The sequence below is a fragment of the Budorcas taxicolor genome, chromosome 17, assembly GCF_023091745.1.
Source record: "Budorcas taxicolor isolate Tak-1 chromosome 17, Takin1.1, whole genome shotgun sequence".
NCBI lineage: Eukaryota > Metazoa > Chordata > Mammalia > Artiodactyla > Bovidae > Budorcas > Budorcas taxicolor.
Genome location: NC_068926.1, coordinates 62,651,908 through 62,669,341, shown reverse-complemented (window position 1 = coordinate 62,669,341; position 17,434 = coordinate 62,651,908). Strand labels below are relative to the sequence as shown.

General features: G+C 55.5%; 1 protein-coding gene across 1 annotated transcript in view; it reads left to right on the top strand.

Annotated features, from left to right (window-relative positions):
• Positions 1-17,173, top strand: part of GCN1 (GCN1 activator of EIF2AK4) — a 54,571-nt gene extending 37,398 nt beyond the window's left edge. The window contains exons 38-58 of the mRNA XM_052655027.1: positions 559-779; positions 1,943-2,011; positions 2,196-2,334; positions 2,423-2,619; positions 2,797-2,939; positions 4,249-4,366; positions 4,474-4,689; positions 5,711-5,875; positions 7,462-7,623; positions 7,855-7,947; positions 8,145-8,288; positions 8,380-8,649; positions 8,867-8,980; positions 9,391-9,621; positions 11,261-11,454; positions 11,569-11,683; positions 13,441-13,537; positions 13,873-14,021; positions 14,416-14,523; positions 15,721-15,939; positions 16,471-17,173. Of these exons, the coding sequence (XP_052510987.1) occupies positions 559-779; positions 1,943-2,011; positions 2,196-2,334; positions 2,423-2,619; positions 2,797-2,939; positions 4,249-4,366; positions 4,474-4,689; positions 5,711-5,875; positions 7,462-7,623; positions 7,855-7,947; positions 8,145-8,288; positions 8,380-8,649; positions 8,867-8,980; positions 9,391-9,621; positions 11,261-11,454; positions 11,569-11,683; positions 13,441-13,537; positions 13,873-14,021; positions 14,416-14,523; positions 15,721-15,939; positions 16,471-16,596 (3,290 nt within the window). The 3' untranslated portion in view covers positions 16,597-17,173. The remainder of the gene's footprint in view (positions 1-558; positions 780-1,942; positions 2,012-2,195; positions 2,335-2,422; positions 2,620-2,796; positions 2,940-4,248; positions 4,367-4,473; positions 4,690-5,710; positions 5,876-7,461; positions 7,624-7,854; positions 7,948-8,144; positions 8,289-8,379; positions 8,650-8,866; positions 8,981-9,390; positions 9,622-11,260; positions 11,455-11,568; positions 11,684-13,440; positions 13,538-13,872; positions 14,022-14,415; positions 14,524-15,720; positions 15,940-16,470) is intronic.
• The last annotated feature ends 261 nt before the right edge of the window (positions 17,174-17,434 follow it).

The following is a 17,434-nucleotide window of genomic DNA, read 5'->3' as shown; positions in this document are numbered from 1 at the left end:
GAGTGTATCCTGTTAGTGGTGAATTCCGTGGGCTTGTGGGAAAGATCAGCCAGGTACCCCTCTTGAAATTCCTTCTACTGGGCTGATAGTGCTGACTTTGGAGAGCTCATTTTATCTGTGGCGGCTGCTCTGAGTGTTGTGTATCTCACTCCCACCACTGGTTCAGAGGGCCTTTGTCATCTCCAAACAGTTTTTTTCACAAAGCCACTTTGGGTCGTTGCTGCTTCCAGAGTAAGATCCATGTTGCTAAGTGGCCTCCTCTGGAGGCCTAGCCGGGGCTGCAGCTCAGGGCCACTGAAGCTAGCAGGCAGGCACCCCATCAGCCACAGCTCTTAAGTGCAAGGGGGTGACAGCTGCCGCCCCCCACACCACTTCCTCCTGGGGAGCAGGAATAGAATTGCTCTTTGCAGACAGGCTGGCTTCTTCAGCTGGTGACTTGTGGGGCTCTCGGGAGAGGGCCCCTGGCCTCCTTTTCTTCTGACCCATCTAGTGCTGGGGGCTCTGGCAGCTGCCCCACAGACTTGTACCTAGCTGCCTCTCTCTTGTCCGGACACGCAGCCATCGCCCCGGTCCTGCTGGACGCCCTGACAGACCCCTCCCGGAAGACCCAGAAGTGCTTGCAGACCTTGCTGGACACCAAGTTTGTCCACTTCATCGATGCCCCGTCCCTGGCCCTCATCATGCCCATCGTCCAGAGAGCCTTCCAGGACCGGTCCACGGACACTCGGAAGATGGCTGCCCAGATCATTGGCAACATGTACTCGCTGACAGACCAGAAGGTGTGGGCCTGTGGGGGCTCACACAGGACAGACCAGTGGATGCTGGCTCAGGGCCATGGTCCCTACTGACAGTAGACACGGGGTAGCTGTGGGCATTCGATTCCTGATGGTATCAGGGCAGAAGTGGACCTGGGGTGGAGGGTGGAAGTCTGAGCTCTCTGCACATCTTGGAGAGCCCAGCCGCACAAGTCTTGATTAGCTCTACCCCTAGATGAGGCCCATCCCCGTGAGCTCCTTTTACCTGCTGATGGGGAGGAAAGGTCCAGCCTGGCCTTTGACTTTTCAGGGGTGTTGGGAAAGCGGCTGCCGCTTTGATTGCTGGCAGTGTCTCCTTGTCATAAGCACTGGTTTCTGTGAGCCTCTCAGGAAATTAGCCTACTTTGGGAGATCTGCTGTTTACTCACTCCCAGAGGCCGATGCGTGTGCTCTCAATACCACAGCTCTGATTTGCTTGCTGAGGCTACAGGCACAAGAGATAAAGTGGAAAGTTAGGTCAATCCTAGGAAATTTGGGAAATTGGAAGTTGGAAAACCAAAACATTTTACCCATAGCCCTCCAGGAGCCTAGACAATTATGTTTTAAAATTACATTTAAAAGTGATATTTCTGAATATAAATGTATGTCCAAGTTATAATGAGTTATTCATAAAACTGAGTCTTAAATAGTTATGTAACATTCTAACAAGTTTATATACCATAACTTACATAATTCTATTGTCGGTTTACATAGTGTCCAAGGTTTCTTGCTATTTTAAATGATATTGCAGTGAACATAAGGTTCTTTCTATATTTAAATCTGTTTCTGAAAGTGGAGTGCTGTATCAAGAGACATAAACCTTTTAAGGTAAAGATCGTGCAACTCTGAAAGGAAAATGCTGAGAGAATCTTGTGGATGCCCGAGGCTGGGTAGCCCTCGGTCCCAGGAGGAGGAAAAGCTCTGAATGATAGCTGGGGGCTCTCTACTCCCCAGGAGGGCCTGGGGTCCCTCAGAGGTTTTTCTGAGCAATCACACAGGGCCTTCAGGGAACCAGGGGGATGGAGGGGATTCTTTACCCCTGTGAGTGCTCCTATTCAGCAGAGTGGGGTGGTCAAGATCTACCCAGGAACCGGTCTGGAGAAAGCGGGCCTCAGGCCTCCACTGAGTCGCTCCCTCCGTCTTTGCAGGACTTGGCTCCTTACCTGCCAAGCGTGACGCCTGGTCTGAAAGCCTCTCTCCTGGATCCTGTGCCTGAGGTGAGTCTGAGAGGGAAGGGGGCAGGAGCGCATGGTTTTAGCCCCGCCCCAGGCAACCGATTTCTAAGGAGCCACAGAAGCTGTGCTTGCATCTGCCTGGTGAAGGGCGAGAGGCCCTAGGGACCGCTCCTCATTCCTGTGTGGTCACGTCTCCCTGCCGTCTCCGCGCTCGCTTCCCTGGCAGGTGCGGACGGTGTCTGCGAAGGCTCTTGGGGCCATGGTCAAGGGCATGGGGGAGTCGTGCTTTGAGGACTTGCTGCCGTGGCTGATGGAGACGCTGACCTACGAGCAGAGCTCTGTGGATCGTTCAGGCGCTGCTCAGGGTGAGGCAGGGTGGGCCCCAGGGCCAGACCTGGGAGGCGTGCTGGGGGCCCTGAGGTCCTGTAGGCTCACTCTGTCCCTTTCCTGCAGGGTTGGCCGAGGTCATGGCCGGCTTGGGGGTGGAGAAGTTGGAGAAGCTGATGCCAGAAATTGTGGCTACAGCCAGCAAAGTGGACATTGCCCCCCATGTCCGAGACGGCTACATCATGATGTTCAACTACCTGCCCATCACCTTCGGGGACAAATTCACTCCTTATGTGGGGCCCATCATCCCCTGTATCCTCAAAGTAGGCACTGGTGCCCCCACTGAGGATAGGGCCTAGGGTGGGGGCCAGGACACATGCTCTCTCCTGGGGGGCTCGGCCTCTCTGCCAGATGCAGCTGGGTAGCAGGGAGTCCTGTTTTTTCTTGGGTCTGGGTGCCTAGGGAGCAGCAGGTCTGGCTGACACCCCCTCTGTGCACAGGCTCTTGCTGATGAGAACGAGTTTGTGCGTGATACTGCCCTGCGTGCGGGCCAGAGGGTCATCTCCATGTATGCTGAGACGGCCATCGCCCTGCTGCTGCCCCAGCTGGAGCAAGGCCTCTTTGATGACCTCTGGAGAATAAGGTAAGAAGTCAGATGGAAAGACCCAATGGCCATAGCTTTGTGTTTGGGGAACTTACTGAGAAATGAGGGCTTCCCAGGGGGCGCTAGTGGTAAAGAACCCACCTGCCAATGCAGGAGATGTAAGCGACATGAGTTCGATCCCTGGGTCAGGATGATCCCCTGGAGGAGGAAATGGCCACCCACTCTAGTATTCTTGCCTGGGACATCCCACGGACAGAGGAGTCTGGTGGGCTATGATCCATAGGATTGCAAAGAGTCAGACACAGCTGGAGTAACTTACCTCACGCACGCACGCACTGAGAAATGAAAAGCAGAATGTTGCCAAAAGCTCTCAACTTTTCCAGATCCTCATTTCTCACCATTTGGTAACTCTCCAGTTTCCTAGAGCAGTGTCTGTAATTCCGATTCTCTTCTAAGATGTTTTTTCTCTTCAGTCCTTCAGTTTGTATCAAAATTTTCAATGTGAATGCTTTCTCATCTGGAGATTCTCCTTCTAGGATTTCGTCTCAGGGACATATTTAGTCAAGTGCTTAAAGATGTATTTAGAAGGATGTGTGTTGCGATACTGCTTATCATTTGAAAAGGTAGGTTTGAAAAAGTCAGATAGCGCGTCCACAACGCGAACTTTGACCCGGCTGTTACGAAGAATGGCGCGAGGACGGCTTCCGCTGACCCAGGACGCTCCTCGGCCTTCTGTTGGCGGGTGGGATGGCGCGGGCCATGGCCGGGTCCTGTGTGGGCCCACTTTGCACACCCTGTGTGTGGGAGGGGTGTCTGTGTACAGGGTGATTGGTGTGCACAAGGCTGTCACCAGAGTGTCGGAGCAGTTGCCTGGGTGCCGACAGTCTGGGCGCTTGTTTACCCTCTCTTTCTTTCTATTTGTTTGCATTAATTGAACTTTCCGTTTGAATATAACCGTTAGTTTTATACTCATTCGTTCAAAGAGAAACAGTTTCTCCTAGGCCTCTCCTTCCGTCGCATCCTGATGATCTGCATTCCTGGATTCCCTGCTCATACTTCCCTCTGTGTTTCTCTCTCTCTAATAACTTTTATTATAGAAATATTTGTATCCGCTTTTAAAAATAGCTTGTTCTTTTCCATTACTAAAGTAATGTTCGTTAGTACAAAACTTGGAAGGAACATATGTGGGAGACTGTCGAGAAATGGCTATCATTTGTGACCTCTCCCGTTCTAAGAGAACCACCACCAGTGTTTGGGGTTCGTTTCCTTTTAGTCTCTTTTCCTGGCTGGTGCTTGGCCGAGACTTCCTCCTGCGCCCTTGTGATTCTGTTCTTGGCCTCCTCCTCAGGTTCAGCTCTGTTCAGCTCCTTGGCGATCTCCTGTTCCACATCTCAGGAGTCACTGGGAAGATGACCACAGAAACTGCCTCAGAGGATGACAACTTCGGAACCGCTCAGTCCAACAAGGTGCGCAGTTGACCCTCCTCCCTCTGCTGCCGGTGGGGAGACTCCCTGGCACTCACACCGTGGGGACTTCACCACCTCTCATTCTTGGCTCCCTTCTGCCACTGCAGGCGATCATCACTGCCCTGGGGGTAGATCGGCGGAACCGGGTGTTGGCGGGGCTGTACATGGGCCGCTCGGACACCCAGCTGGTGGTGCGGCAGGCCTCCCTGCACGTCTGGAAGATTGTGGTCTCTAACACCCCCCGCACCTTGCGGGAGATCCTGCCCACCCTCTTTGGGCTCTTGCTGGGTTTCCTGGCCAGCACATGCGCAGATAAGAGAACAGTAAGTGTCCCAGGCCTGGCTTCTGACCACAGAGCCCTGATGCCTCCTTTCAGAGGCTAGAAAGCTGGGTCTGCAGAGAATGGGAGAGCAGTGGGGTCCACCATCTAGCAGGGGAACTTTTATTTACTTAGTTACTTAAGAAATATTTCTTAAGCATCTACCATGTGCTAAGTGGGGGCCTAGGACCTTGTAGAGAAGAAAAGCAGCCTTGTGGAGCTGCCGTCTGGCAGAGGAAACGGATATTAGTCAAACAGTCACACAAGTGGGAAATGCAGCTATGACAAGTGCTACATGGCACTGCCAGTGCGTATACCAGGTCAGCCAACTGGGGGCTCAGGGAAGGCTTCTCAGAAGAAATGATGTTTGAAGACGAACAGTGAGTGAGCATTAGCAGGTGAGGAGGTGATGAAAGACTGTTCGGGACCAAAGGACCAGTGGTTGAGATACCAGGACTGGACACGCGCAAGCCTTGAGGTGGGCAAGGAATTTGCCCAGAGCAGGGGCTGAGCAAAGGCCAGGGCAGCTGGAGGAGGGCCCCCAGGGCCAATGATCACGTCTGACAGTTCACTCCCAACCCCCGTCTCTGGCAAACAGATTGCATAATTGGCTCTGAACAAGAGTTTGCACATGGCCTCAGAGGAGATGGGTCTTTTTCCCTGAACGTTGTGATTACAAACCCAGCTCTCCTTTCCTGGGCAAGAGCATGAGGGTTAAGTGACTTCCAGGCCACAGTTTTCAATCCAGGGAGATCAGCCCTCAACCGGACAATATGTGTTGAGTTTCTTGTTCATCCATGAGGTGCCGACTCTTTAGGCTGAGTAGGTGTGTGTGATGCAGAGAGAATTTTATTTTGTGGTGTCTTGCAAGCACCCTGGGGGCTTCTCACAGGATAGAGCGTTGGGGAGAGTTAAGTCTGGCTCCGATAACATCTGGGAGGTCCTGGGGCCCTCATTCTGGAGTGGCCCACTGGGTGTCCCGGGGTCTGCAGGGAGTCCGTCCTAACTTGAGCTCTGCCCGGCAGATCGCAGCCAGGACGCTGGGAGATCTCGTCCGGAAGTTAGGGGAGAAAATCCTGCCGGAGATCATTCCCATCCTGGAGGAAGGCCTGAGATCTCCCAAGAGCGACGAGAGGCAAGGCGTGTGCATCGGGCTGAGCGAGATCATGAAGTCCACAAGCCGGGATGCGGTGAGCATGTCCTCAGGGCCTGAAGGCCTGCCGCCCACCCCCCTCAGAGGGCCGGAGGGTGAAGGCTCCCGGAGAAGCTGCTCCATTAACGACACTTCACCCTCAAGGACACGCCAACCTCACTCCAGAGGGTGATGTGGGCAGTGAGGTGCTGATGGGGCCACAGCACCCTGGGCTTTCTCACCTCTCAGCTTTCCCACCTCTCAGCTTTCCCACCTGTCAGCTTTTCCACCTCTCAGCTTTCCCACCAGTTTATAGGCTAAGAACTCAGCAATTTAGAGGCCTGGGGTGGCTTTTGGAGATTGAGGTGGTCTTTCTCTCAGCACTCCTGAGGTGGCTTTAGATTAATCCTTTTGTGTCAGTGCATCAGTTCAGTTCACGTGTGTGATGTGCTTAGCCGGGAAGGGAGGTGCATGTATGTGAGAGGTGGAGGGTGGCGGGGAGCAGGAGGGCGTGGAGTAGATGAGAGTGAGCACCCAGTGGGTGGAAACGCCTTGTCTCCAGCAGTGAGGTTGTTTCCATATAGCAACAGTCAAGGGGGTTGGAGTCTTTCACCGACCCTACTTTTTCCAATTGAGCTTTCAGACATAGCTGGGGAGTAGGTTGAGCATAGGCATAGAGCTCTAGATTGGGATGAAAGCGCCAAAGCGATGAGTGGACAGCCGGTCAGAGATGCGAGCATGTGGCCAATTGCTCAGCCTGAACAGCCTCATCTAATTCTTCTCCAGCATGGGTCAGTACATGTGTGCCATTTGGGGTTTTTATAGTTGCGTTTTTCAAAGAACAAAGGTACACTCTGTCATCAGATGGGACTGTGATAAATTAAATAGGTAGTGCCCCAAAGCCTGAGGCCCTGCCATGGCATGGCCACCATATTCAGATTCAGTCCTTAGAGTCATCGAGGGGCGTTGCTTTGGTGGAATTGGTTACAGAGCAGTTGTTGGCCCCACTGTAGACCCAGAGACTTCATAAGGGAGCAGGTATTTGAGTTGAGACTTGACAAAGGACTTGGAGTTTCCCAAGATGATGAGCAAAGGAGCCTGGGGAGTGGAGGCCAGGTCACTTGGGGCCTCACCGTGGGAAGGAGTTTGCCATTTCCATGAGAGACCAGAGTATCTGGGGAACTTGCCAAAAAAAAATCAAGACTGTTAACTGTTAAGTCCATGGCTTAGTTGGTAAAGAATCTGCCTACAATGCAGGAGACTGTCTGCAACGCAGGAGATGCAGGTTCCATCCCTGGCTCGGGAAGATGCCTGGGGAAGGAAACGGCAGCCCACTCCAGTATTCTTGCCTGGAAAATCCCATGGACGGCGGAGCCTGGCAGATGGCAGTCCAGGGAGTCGCAAGAGTTGGACATGACTTAGCAACAAAACCACCCCCACTGGGGGAAGGCTCCTCAGGGGCAGATCACAGATCCTCTCTGCTTTCTCATACTTGTGCATTTCCACAGAAACCAGCTGAGTGAGAAGTCTAGACCTGGCAAGAGACCAGGAAGCCTGTCTAGGCCAGAGGTCCTCACCGCCCCCACCCCCGCTGACTTTCTCTCCCTCTGCCACATCAGGTTCAGTGCTCTCATGCCGTTGCAGGTGCTGTATTTCTCTGAGTCCCTCGTGCCCACGGCAAGGAAGGCCTTGTGTGACCCGCTGGAGGAGGTCAGAGAGGCGGCGGCAAAGACCTTTGAGCAGCTGCATTCCACCATCGGCCACCAGGCCCTGGAGGACATACTCCCATTTTTACTGAAGCAGCTGGTGAGTGGCTCCGCCTCACTCCTGCCAGGAGGGGTTCCACCATCTCCGTGGAGGCCGCATGCCGGGGCTGACTTTGCCAAGGCAGCCAGTGCAGGCCCCAGAGGGAGTGGGTACACAGGATGGCATTGACTCTCTAGGGGGCCGGGTGGGAGGTACTGGGGCCAGGGAGGTCCAGACTCCGGAGGCTGGGAGGAGAGCGGCTCCCAGATGTCACCCCATGCCCCTCTGCAGGATGACGAGGAGGTGTCTGAGTTTGCCTTGGACGGTCTGAAGCAGGTGATGGCCATCAAGAGCCGTGTGGTGCTGCCCTACCTCGTGCCCAAGGTAAGTCCCCACACGTGGCGACCCCCTCTGGCCTGGCAGCCATAGCCACGTCACCGTCCCCTAGTTATGTGAGGACCAGCTCTGAACCCGGATGCTGGGGGAGGCCAGCGACTCTGCAGTAGGACAGGATCTCCAAGATCCCAGCGCTACAGCCAGCACGGGCAGGCCCCACTGAGCTGATGTTCATCGTCCTGCAGCTGACGACCCCGCCTGTCAACACCCGGGTGCTGGCTTTCCTTTCGTCTGTGGCGGGTGATGCCCTGACGCGTCATCTTGGCGTGATCCTCCCGGCGGTCATGTTGGCCCTGAAGGAGAAGCTGGGGACTCCAGACGAGCAGCTGGTGAGGGGCACAGTCACCCCTGCAGACTCTATCCGTGTGCTGTCCCATCCTGGAGGTACGTGCTTAGCCGAGGTGTCGCCTGTGCTTTTAGGAGATGGCCAACTGTCAGGCCGTGATCCTGTCCGTGGAGGACGACACCGGGCACCGGCTCATCATCGAGGACCTGCTGGAAGCCGCCCGCAGCCCTGAGGTGGGCATGAGGCAGGCCGCGGCCATCGTTCTCAACATCTACTGCTCGCGTTCCAAGGCGGACTACACTAGCCACCTGCGGAGCCTGGTCTCAGGCCTGATCCGCCTCTTCAACGACTCCAGCCCCGTGGTTCTGGAGGAGAGCTGGGACGCCCTGAATGCCATCACCAAGGTGAGGGGCTGCTGGACCACCTCTGGTGGAAGACAGTTCCGGGTGTTTCCAAGACTAGATGCTGTCGGCCAGCTTCAGCATCTGTCCCTGTGGGGCTGGTCTCGCCTGTGCTCCCGCCCACACCCTTCCTTCCCCCTGCTGAATTATTTGGAAGCTGTCTTGAGAGGGCTTGACTTGAACCCTGACATCCTTTTTGCTTTTCCCCGGTGTCCCACAGAAACTGGATGCGGGTAACCAGCTGGCCCTCATTGAGGAACTGCACAAGGAAATCCGGTTCATAGGAAATGAGAGCAGAGGCGAGCACGTGCCAGGCTTCTGCCTCCCGAAGAAGGTGAGCCAGGGCCCTGGGAGGGCCCCGCGGTCGTGTGGCTCTCCTCCGCCTTCCCCCGGGTCCCCAGCACTGGGGCCGCTGCGGCCGCTGCTTGTTACTCCACGCAGTGCTCTCGGTGCTGTTGTGCACTTCCACGGACAGCGTGTTTCTTCCCCACGGGGACAGGGGTCAGAGTTCACCACCTCCAGTTCAGCTGTGGAGGTCACCCCAGAGCAGATGAGTGACAGGGCTGCAGGGACTCTGCTCTCGTTCCCCAGCCAGCGCTCTCTCGGCCCACGACCCTGGACGCCTGAGTCAGTCGCTCATGGAGTTGAAGAGAGGGTGGCTGACAGGAGCTCCTGGCTTCGGGTGGGGGACATCTGGGCCCAGAACCTTTGCGGTTTGACTCTCAGGTGCGATTCTCTTGTCAGGGGGTAACGTCCATCCTTCCAGTGCTGCGGGAGGGGGTCCTGACTGGCAGCCCGGAACAGAAGGAGGAAGCCGCCAAAGCATTAGGCTTGGTGATCCGCCTGACCTCGGCGGATGCCCTGCGGCCCTCCGTGGTCAACATCACCGGCCCTCTGATTCGCATCCTGGGGGACCGGTTCAGCTGGAACGTGAAGGCAGCTCTGCTCGAGACACTCAGCCTCTTGCTGGCCAAGGTGAGGACTGGCAGGTTCACTTGGTCCACTTGGATCTTAGAGCCCAGATCTGTGCACAGGAGACCAGCACCCGGTGTGCTGTGCAGGCAGGGCAGAGGGAGCAAAGACCTTGGACCCCAGACTCACCACACATGGTCAAGGCCAGGTCCGCCACTTGGCAGATGTGTGGCCAGAATGACCTCAGAAGGTCGTGCAACTTCTGAGTCTGCTCCTTCACTTGTGTGTTGAGGGTACAACACTGCTTGTCTGTCAGAGAGCTGTGAGATATGGGGCTCAGGTGAAATAACATCTAATGACACGTTCTAACTCAGCACACCAGCGTGTGTGTGTCTGATAATCGCTTTTATTAGAAGTGGTTCAAAGGGACTCTGCTCCAAAATCCAGGGCCATGTGAGTACATTAGAAACCTTGTTCACATACATTTCCCATCTTTATGACTACCTCATAAAGGGAGATGAAGAGAATCTGAGGAGAGAACGCAAAGGAAGTCCAAGAGCAACTTCAGTAACTTTAGTTTTTGCCCAAAGTGTCAAAAGCGAAGCAACACATTAACTGTTTCTGATACTTTACAGGCTAATAATTAAAGCCTTTAGGCTTGGAGAGTTATAAACAGCCAAGATTTATTTTGGTAAAAAAAAATTCTTACTTGTGGTTTGGAAACAAAAGCTTAAAAGAGTTGTAGCTCTTTTCCTTCTGGGAGAAAAGTGTGGGGGAGCAACTTCCCAGCTAAAAAACGGGACTGTGAGCATCACCCTCATTCTGTTGGAAATTGTCTTTTCTTTTTTCTTTTTATTTAAGTATCATCTTTACCTTCCATTCTGTGCCGTTCGTGTGTGTGTGTGTGAATTCTGTGTCCAGGTGTGTGTGTGTGTGTGTGTGTGTGTGTGTGTGTGTTAATTCTGTGTGTGTGTGTGTGTGTGTGAATTCTGTGTCCAGATGGAACCTTTCCCTCCTGGAGTTTGTCCCACAGGCTGTGAGCCAGGTGTCACCCATGGGCAGGTGGCTCTCACCGCAGCTTTGCTGGCTTTATTCTGTGGTCCGCCTCCCAGCAGCCTGCCAGCCCCAACCCCAGTGTCTCTAGACCCTAAATGGCATTGAGCCTCCAAACAGCTGCTTTTTCCTTCCCTTTTAGCCTTGAGTAGGTCTTTCCTCTGGGCCCATCTGTAGTTTGTCACAGACGTGCGTCTTTTCCTCCACGTGGTCAGGCCTCAGACTGGATTGTCAGTGCATGGGTGCATGTGTGTACAGGGATGACCACCCGAAGCCACCTGTTCTGTAGGATCATGTGCAGTAGGTGGCACCTGGCCTGTTTACCTGCCTTTGCAGAATGTTCTTCCACGGTACTGACAGGTCTGCTGGCCCGCTCTGTAATGTATTCAGAGCCAGGGGTTTCGAGTCACTTGTCCACATGGGCAGAACTCCCCTAAGCCGAGCTGACGGTTCCCCGCCCGTGGGAAGCTGGAAGCAGAAGAGGAGGCTGAGGGGACCCTCTGTGCCGGGCTCCCCCGTCTTGCGGCGCCTCTGCTCCTGGCCTGAGTGTGGAGCCGCACGGGTTCAGGGTGCTTTGTTTTCGTGCCTGTGTGCCCTGTGGCCCACACGCCCCCTCAGCCAGGCTCTGGGATGGGGGTCTCTCTGACAGGTCGGGATCGCCCTGAAGCCCTTCCTGCCCCAGCTGCAGACCACCTTCACCAAAGCCCTGCAGGACTCTAACCGCGGCGTGCGCCTGAAGGCCGCTGACGCGCTAGGCAAGCTCATTTCCATCCACATCAAGGTGGATCCTCTCTTCACGGAGCTGCTGAACGGCATCCGGGTCATGGAGGACCCGGGCGTCAGGTGAGGCTCTGGCGCGGGGAGAGCTGTGGCTGTGGGGCAGCCCGGCCCTGCCTGTGCGGTGGGAGCCGCGGGTGGAGGAGAGCCGGGTTTGAGTCGGGCGCGTTGGTTCTGCAGGGACACCATGCTGCAGGCCCTGAGGTTTGTGATTCAGGGAGCAGGGGCCAAAGTGGATGTGGTCATCCGGAAAAACATCATCTCGCTCCTGCTGAGCATGCTGGGACACGACGAGGTACTGCCGCAGGTGGATGCAGGGCATGCGGGCTGGGCTGGTTTCCCTTCCCTTGGGCTGGCGTCTCTGCCTCGAGAAGCAGAACCTGGTCAGGAGTGATCATCACTCCCGACGTTCGTGTCGCTCTGTGGTTTGCCGCACCTCTGGTCGTGAGGGAGACAGGGACTTAGTGTTGATATGGACGACGTATCGTATAGGTAAGGGAAGCTAAGGTTTCTAAAGTCCCAGGTCTCTTGTTCATTTGTTCGCCAGTCTTAAGTCGCTTCCCCTGCTCTGTCCCTCATTTCCCCAGTTGTAAAATGAAGAGTTTTGTTTTTTGGCTCGGGAAGCATTTGCTGATGTGCAGAGCCTTGCCCAGGGGTGAATGAAGTGTGGGCACAGCCCTCAGGAAACTGTCTGGTGTCTGTCTGGAGGGGGGTGCTCAGCACTGTTTGTGAGGGGCAGACTGACCTGGGCCATGCCCTAGCACGTGGTAGAGTAAGAACCGGGACTGAACCCATGACTCCTGGTTCTCTGTCCCAAGGCCCTTCCTGGCCCCGTCTGCAAGCATCTGTGAAGTACCAGTTGCTCTCTGATGAGCCCCAAAGCAGTTGAGTCTTTGAGAAGGATTTTCTCTTTCCCCTTTGATTGACACTGTGGGGCTGATCTCTGGAGGGAGGCCTCAGGGTTCGCACAGAGCTGCACCTTGTTTGCCCATGCCCAGGGCTGGTTATCCCCTGCAGCTGAGGCCCTGGCCTTTTGTGGCACAGATGGGAGCCTCTGCCTTCTCTTGGTCACGGTCTGTCAGGGTTTTATAGGGCCACTCACAGTGCAAGCAAAAGTTAGTAGGCAAACCAATTTGCATTTCACCACAATGGAGCTTAAAATAGACCCCTTAGAGAGAGTGGGTGTTGTGTCAGAGAGAGCCAGCTTTAGCCTCGCGTGACACCTGGGAGCTCAGAGGCCCAGACTGCCGGCCGGCCACCCTCCTCCCCCTCAGAACTTCCGCTGGATCAGAGGTGGCAATCCAGGGTGCCGGCCTGGCTCATGCGTCTCCACGGGCCCTTGAGGCCCTGGTTGGTTGGTTGGTTGTTTTGTTTGGGAGAGGCACGCCAAGTTGGCACTTCGAATACTATAGCACGTAACCCAAAATCCTGTGCACAGCATCCTGTAGTGAGCCAGCAGGGAGAGTGGCCAGGAAGCGCTTATGTACGAGACTTTGGTTTTGACACAGAACTCTCAGCCTTTCCCTATTGCCTTCGGCCAATTAGAGCTTCAGTGTGACTTCCCAGGACAGACCCACACAACATTGGGGCAGCAGGGAGCCTCTCTGGACACAGGCGGACACATGAGAGGTTTGGGAGTGGGGTGGGGTGGGGTGAAGTGGGGGTGGAGCTCCCAGTGGTTCTGTAACCACCTTCCCTGAGGACTATGGGCAGAGCTTGCCTCCCTCCCCGCCTCACAGGGCTGTTGATAGTAACTGAGATAATAAACGTGAAGCATTCAGGCTTGTAAGAAGAAAGGTGCTATGTAAATACAGTTATTGTTGCTATTATGATGATGATCACCATATGCACACACGCTGGAGTTTTCTATAATTAAGTTAAGTGCTGGGTGTGTAATTTTTAACTCGGCGCTGAGTGGCAGCCCTGCTCTGGTGGCGGGAGTGTGTGTGCTGGAGGGGGGACTGGACTTGGCGTCCACCTCCCTCGCGCCCTGGTGCCCGCAGAGCCCATGTGGGCTGGCACCCTGGTTTACCACCTTCTCTGCCCCGTCAGGACAATACGCGCATCTCCTCGGCCGGGTGCCTGGGGGAGCTGTGCGCCTTTCTGACGGAAGAGGAGCTCAGCACCGTTCTTCAGCAGTACTTGTTAGGTAGGCCTCTTGTGTGCACTTTTCGGGGCCTCTCTGTCTCCCCTGCCCCGCAGAGGGTCTTCTGATAGCTGGACCAGCCTCTCCTTGGAAATGTCAAAACGGAGTTTCCGGGGGTCTTGCAGCCCGGAGCGTCTCTGCTCTGAGGACGTAGCTGTGGTTGGGAGTGGCCTGTGAGGGATGGCCACTCGGCGGCCACTTGGGGCAGGGAGGTCTGTGTGCAGTGAGGACTGGGGTTCCCGCCAGGCTCCGAGCTGACACACGAGTCTCAGGTGGTAGAGGTGGGCTTCGCGGGTGGTAGACGGTGCAGGTTGAGCCCCCTGTGTCCTTCCACCCAGCGGACGTGTCTGGCATTGACTGGATGGTTCGGCACGGGCGGAGCCTGGCTCTCTCCGTGGCTGTGAGCGTGGCTCCCAGCAGACTCTGCGTAGGCAAGTACGGCAGCGATGTCCAGGACATGATCCTCAGCAACGCCATGGCAGACAGGGTAAGGCTGTGGGGCGGCCAGACTAGGTGGTCAGAATTTCACTCTTGCCACTAACTTCCTGTGCCCTGGGACCAGTGCTTGGTCTTCCTGGGCACTGTTTCATCATCTAAACAGTGAGGAGTTTGGGTTGGAGCATCCAGAGGTCCCTTCAAGGCCAGAAAGTCTCTATTTCTGGGAGCTAGGGTCTCAGGCTTTGTTCACCTGCCCCACAGCCAGGCAGAACCTCTTTATGAGAGCCGTCAAAGGGTCTTGGAGGTGATGTAGGGGGTGGGGTGGGGACTGGTGGTGGAGGGCCAGGGTCCCCAGAAATGCCTGGGGAAGGGATGGTGTATGGCCCTGCTGCCCCGAGGGGGGAGCCGGAGGCACCCTGTCTAGCTCTCTGCTCACTTTCCAGATCCCCATCGCTGTGAGCGGGGTCCGGGGCATGGGCTTCCTGATGAAGTACCACATCGAGACCGGAGGAGGACAGTTGCCGGCCAAACTCTCCAGCCTGTTCATTAAGGTGAGCGGGGCAGCCTGGCTCGTGAGACGGACCTGTGACCAGAAGACACCGGAAGTATGTCCATGTGTTTGAGGCACTCTGAGGGTGGCCTGCAGGGCCAGGGGGTGGGGGTGGGGGTCTCTGAGCCCGTAGGGCTGGGGTGCAGAATGGTCTTTGGAAGACTGCCCAACTTTTTTCTTTTGGCCCAACTTTTTGTCAAGAGTCTCCCATAGATCCATGACCCCAAATCAAGTTAAGAACCTTTATTTTAGGCATTCTTTCTAGGCACCCCAATTTTTCAAACTTCGGGACAGACCTGGGTTCAAATTTATCTTCGCTCTCCTGCCTCCCTTTAGCAGGCATGAGAGTAATTAGCAGGCATGGCTACTGTGGTGGCTGCAGGACCCACTTGGGAAAGCTGGGGAGCCTGGCAGAGGGGCCGCCAGCATCTGTGTGATAAAACATGCTGCTCAAACTCTGGTGTGCACACAAAACCAGAACCTGCATTTTAAGAAATGCGGCCGAGCCCTTCACCCTGCCTTTGTAACCAGCTACCGGGCAATGTCAGTGGCCCTGGTGCACTGACCTCACTCTGAGCAGTGAGGCTCCCACGGCTGCTGTCCCCACCCTGCAGACACCCAGAGAGGAGGGTGTACAGGGCCCTGATTGGCCTGAGCCTGTATCACCCCGCATGCAGCTGTCGTCAGTGTTTATTACTGAGGAGCTGCGGTGCGCCTGGCTGGGCTAGATCCTGAAGTACAGAGGTGAACGGGGTAGACAAGATCTCTGGAGGCGGAGGTACACAGAGCGTGTGGGAGGGCCCTCATCTAGATAGGGCTGTCGGGGAGATGCCTGAAGGCTGACATCTGAGCTGAGGCCTGAAGGATGAGAGGGGACCGACCAGGTGAGGATCTGGGGCAAGCACGTCCCGGGCAGTGGGACCCGCCAGTGCAGGGACGCGAGGCAGGAAGCAGTGTGAGGCGTTTGAGGAAGTTGGAAGCCTTCGTGGGCTGAGAGTGCCGAGCCAAGGAGAGGGTGGTGTGAGATGATGTGGAAGAGGTAGGGTCCGAACACACCCAGCTGCCCTCCCACAGTGGGGATGCTGCGGAGGGAGCAGGGGTCAGGTCCCATGATGAGGGCAGCGTCAGGGCAGAGCCTGGGCTGTGGCAAGGAGCAAGCTGGATGTGCCTGATGGAAAGCCTGTGCTCCTCTTCACAGTGTCTGCAGAACCCATCCAGTGACATCAGGTTGGTGGCTGAGAAGATGATCTGGTGGGCAAACAAGGACCCGCTGCCTGCCCTGGACCCCCAGGCCATCAAGCCCATCCTGAAGGCCCTCCTGGACAACACCAAGGATAAAAACACTGTCGTCAGGGCCTACAGCGACCAGGCGATTGTCAACCTCCTCAAGATGAGGCAGGGAGAGGAAGTGTTTCAGGTGGGAGCCTGGGACTGGTGGGCCTCCCCACGGCTTCTGGGCGCTTGTCTTGTGGGCCTTCTGCAGGACAGTGTTTAAGGCTTGTACTCTGCCACCGCATAGGCATGAGTGTTGATGGGCAGATAGTCATCTGGTGACTGGTCTGGTGCCTAAAAACACATCCCTCTATTCCCAAGGTGTTGAGATTCCTTTCAGCAGCAGGGTTCCTCCTTCAAGTAAAATCTCAGGTGGCTCCCAAACCTGTAACAGACCTCCCAGGGCTGCCTGTTGAGGCCCAGAGTCCTGTCCCTCAGCCCCCTGCCTGCTGAGCCACCTTTTAAAGCGCTGAACGCTCCAGGCCCCACTCCGTCATCGGATCAGGGCATGAGGCCTGCATGTCTTGGCTGTGCCTGGATCCACCTGATTCCCTTACTTTGCCAGGGTCCCTCTCAGTGGTTCTAGTTCTGGGTTTGCGTTCAGTGTTGTCTTTGATTGGAGAAATCTGAAGCCATATTTTCTGATTTTGTCTCCTCGTTTCCCTCCTCCCCTCAGTCCCTCTGCAAGATCCTGGATGTGGCCAGCTTGGAAGTGCTGAATGAATGCAACCGGAGGTCTCTGAAGAAGCTGGCCGGCCAGGCTGACTCCACGGAGCAGGTGGACGACACCATCCTGACCTGACGGACCCAGGCCCGTCCACTGGGCTCTGCATCAGCATTTCAGCTCCACCTCTTTGTTCACTGTTTTCATTTTTGAAAATACATTTGTTCTGATGGGGAGCTTAGGAGATGGCGTTCCCAGAAAGTATTTTAATGTATCAACAGACCACAGCCAAAGCCTTAAATCAAACCTACACACAACTGAATATTGCCTCCTCCATCTCTCACCCTTTTCTTTGGAGAAGAGAAGAAAAAGCACACGCGTGAGCCTCGCCCAGCGGTCACCAGGAGCTGCTCGTCCACTCTGCGTGGCTGGGTCCAGAACGTGAGGCTCAGACGTCTGCCTCCTGGTCTCTTGTGCCAGAGCTCTGGCTCCAGGGCCAGTGCCTCCAACCTCTGCCTAGATCCCGAGGGGGCACAGAGCCGTGGAGGCCTGCGCGTGCAGTGTCTCAGCGTGGCTTTCCAGCACTGTGCAGCTCACCTGGATCTGACCCGTCAGGTGACAGGGACAACCCGAGTAGTTTGCGAGTTGGGGGAGGGGAGTAGGTTTAAACGCAGGTAGTCTGAAGGAGGGATGTTGAATAAAGGCTTTGATTTGATCTTGATAAGCAGATTTTTAAAAATCTCCAAACATCCACTAAACATGAAGCTTCGTGCATCAGGAGCAAGGCAAGGCCTCATGCAGCTGTCCCCATGAGCACAGGCAACTCTGATTTCTGGGCGTCTCTCCTGCTCTCTGAAGTCCCATAAATACCTGCAGCCATGTCTGTTCTGAGACTGGATCTCAAGAGGGCTGCAGTCAGACCTGAGATCTCACTGGTGTGGAGATCCCAGGGGTTGAATCAGCCGCCTCCCTGTTC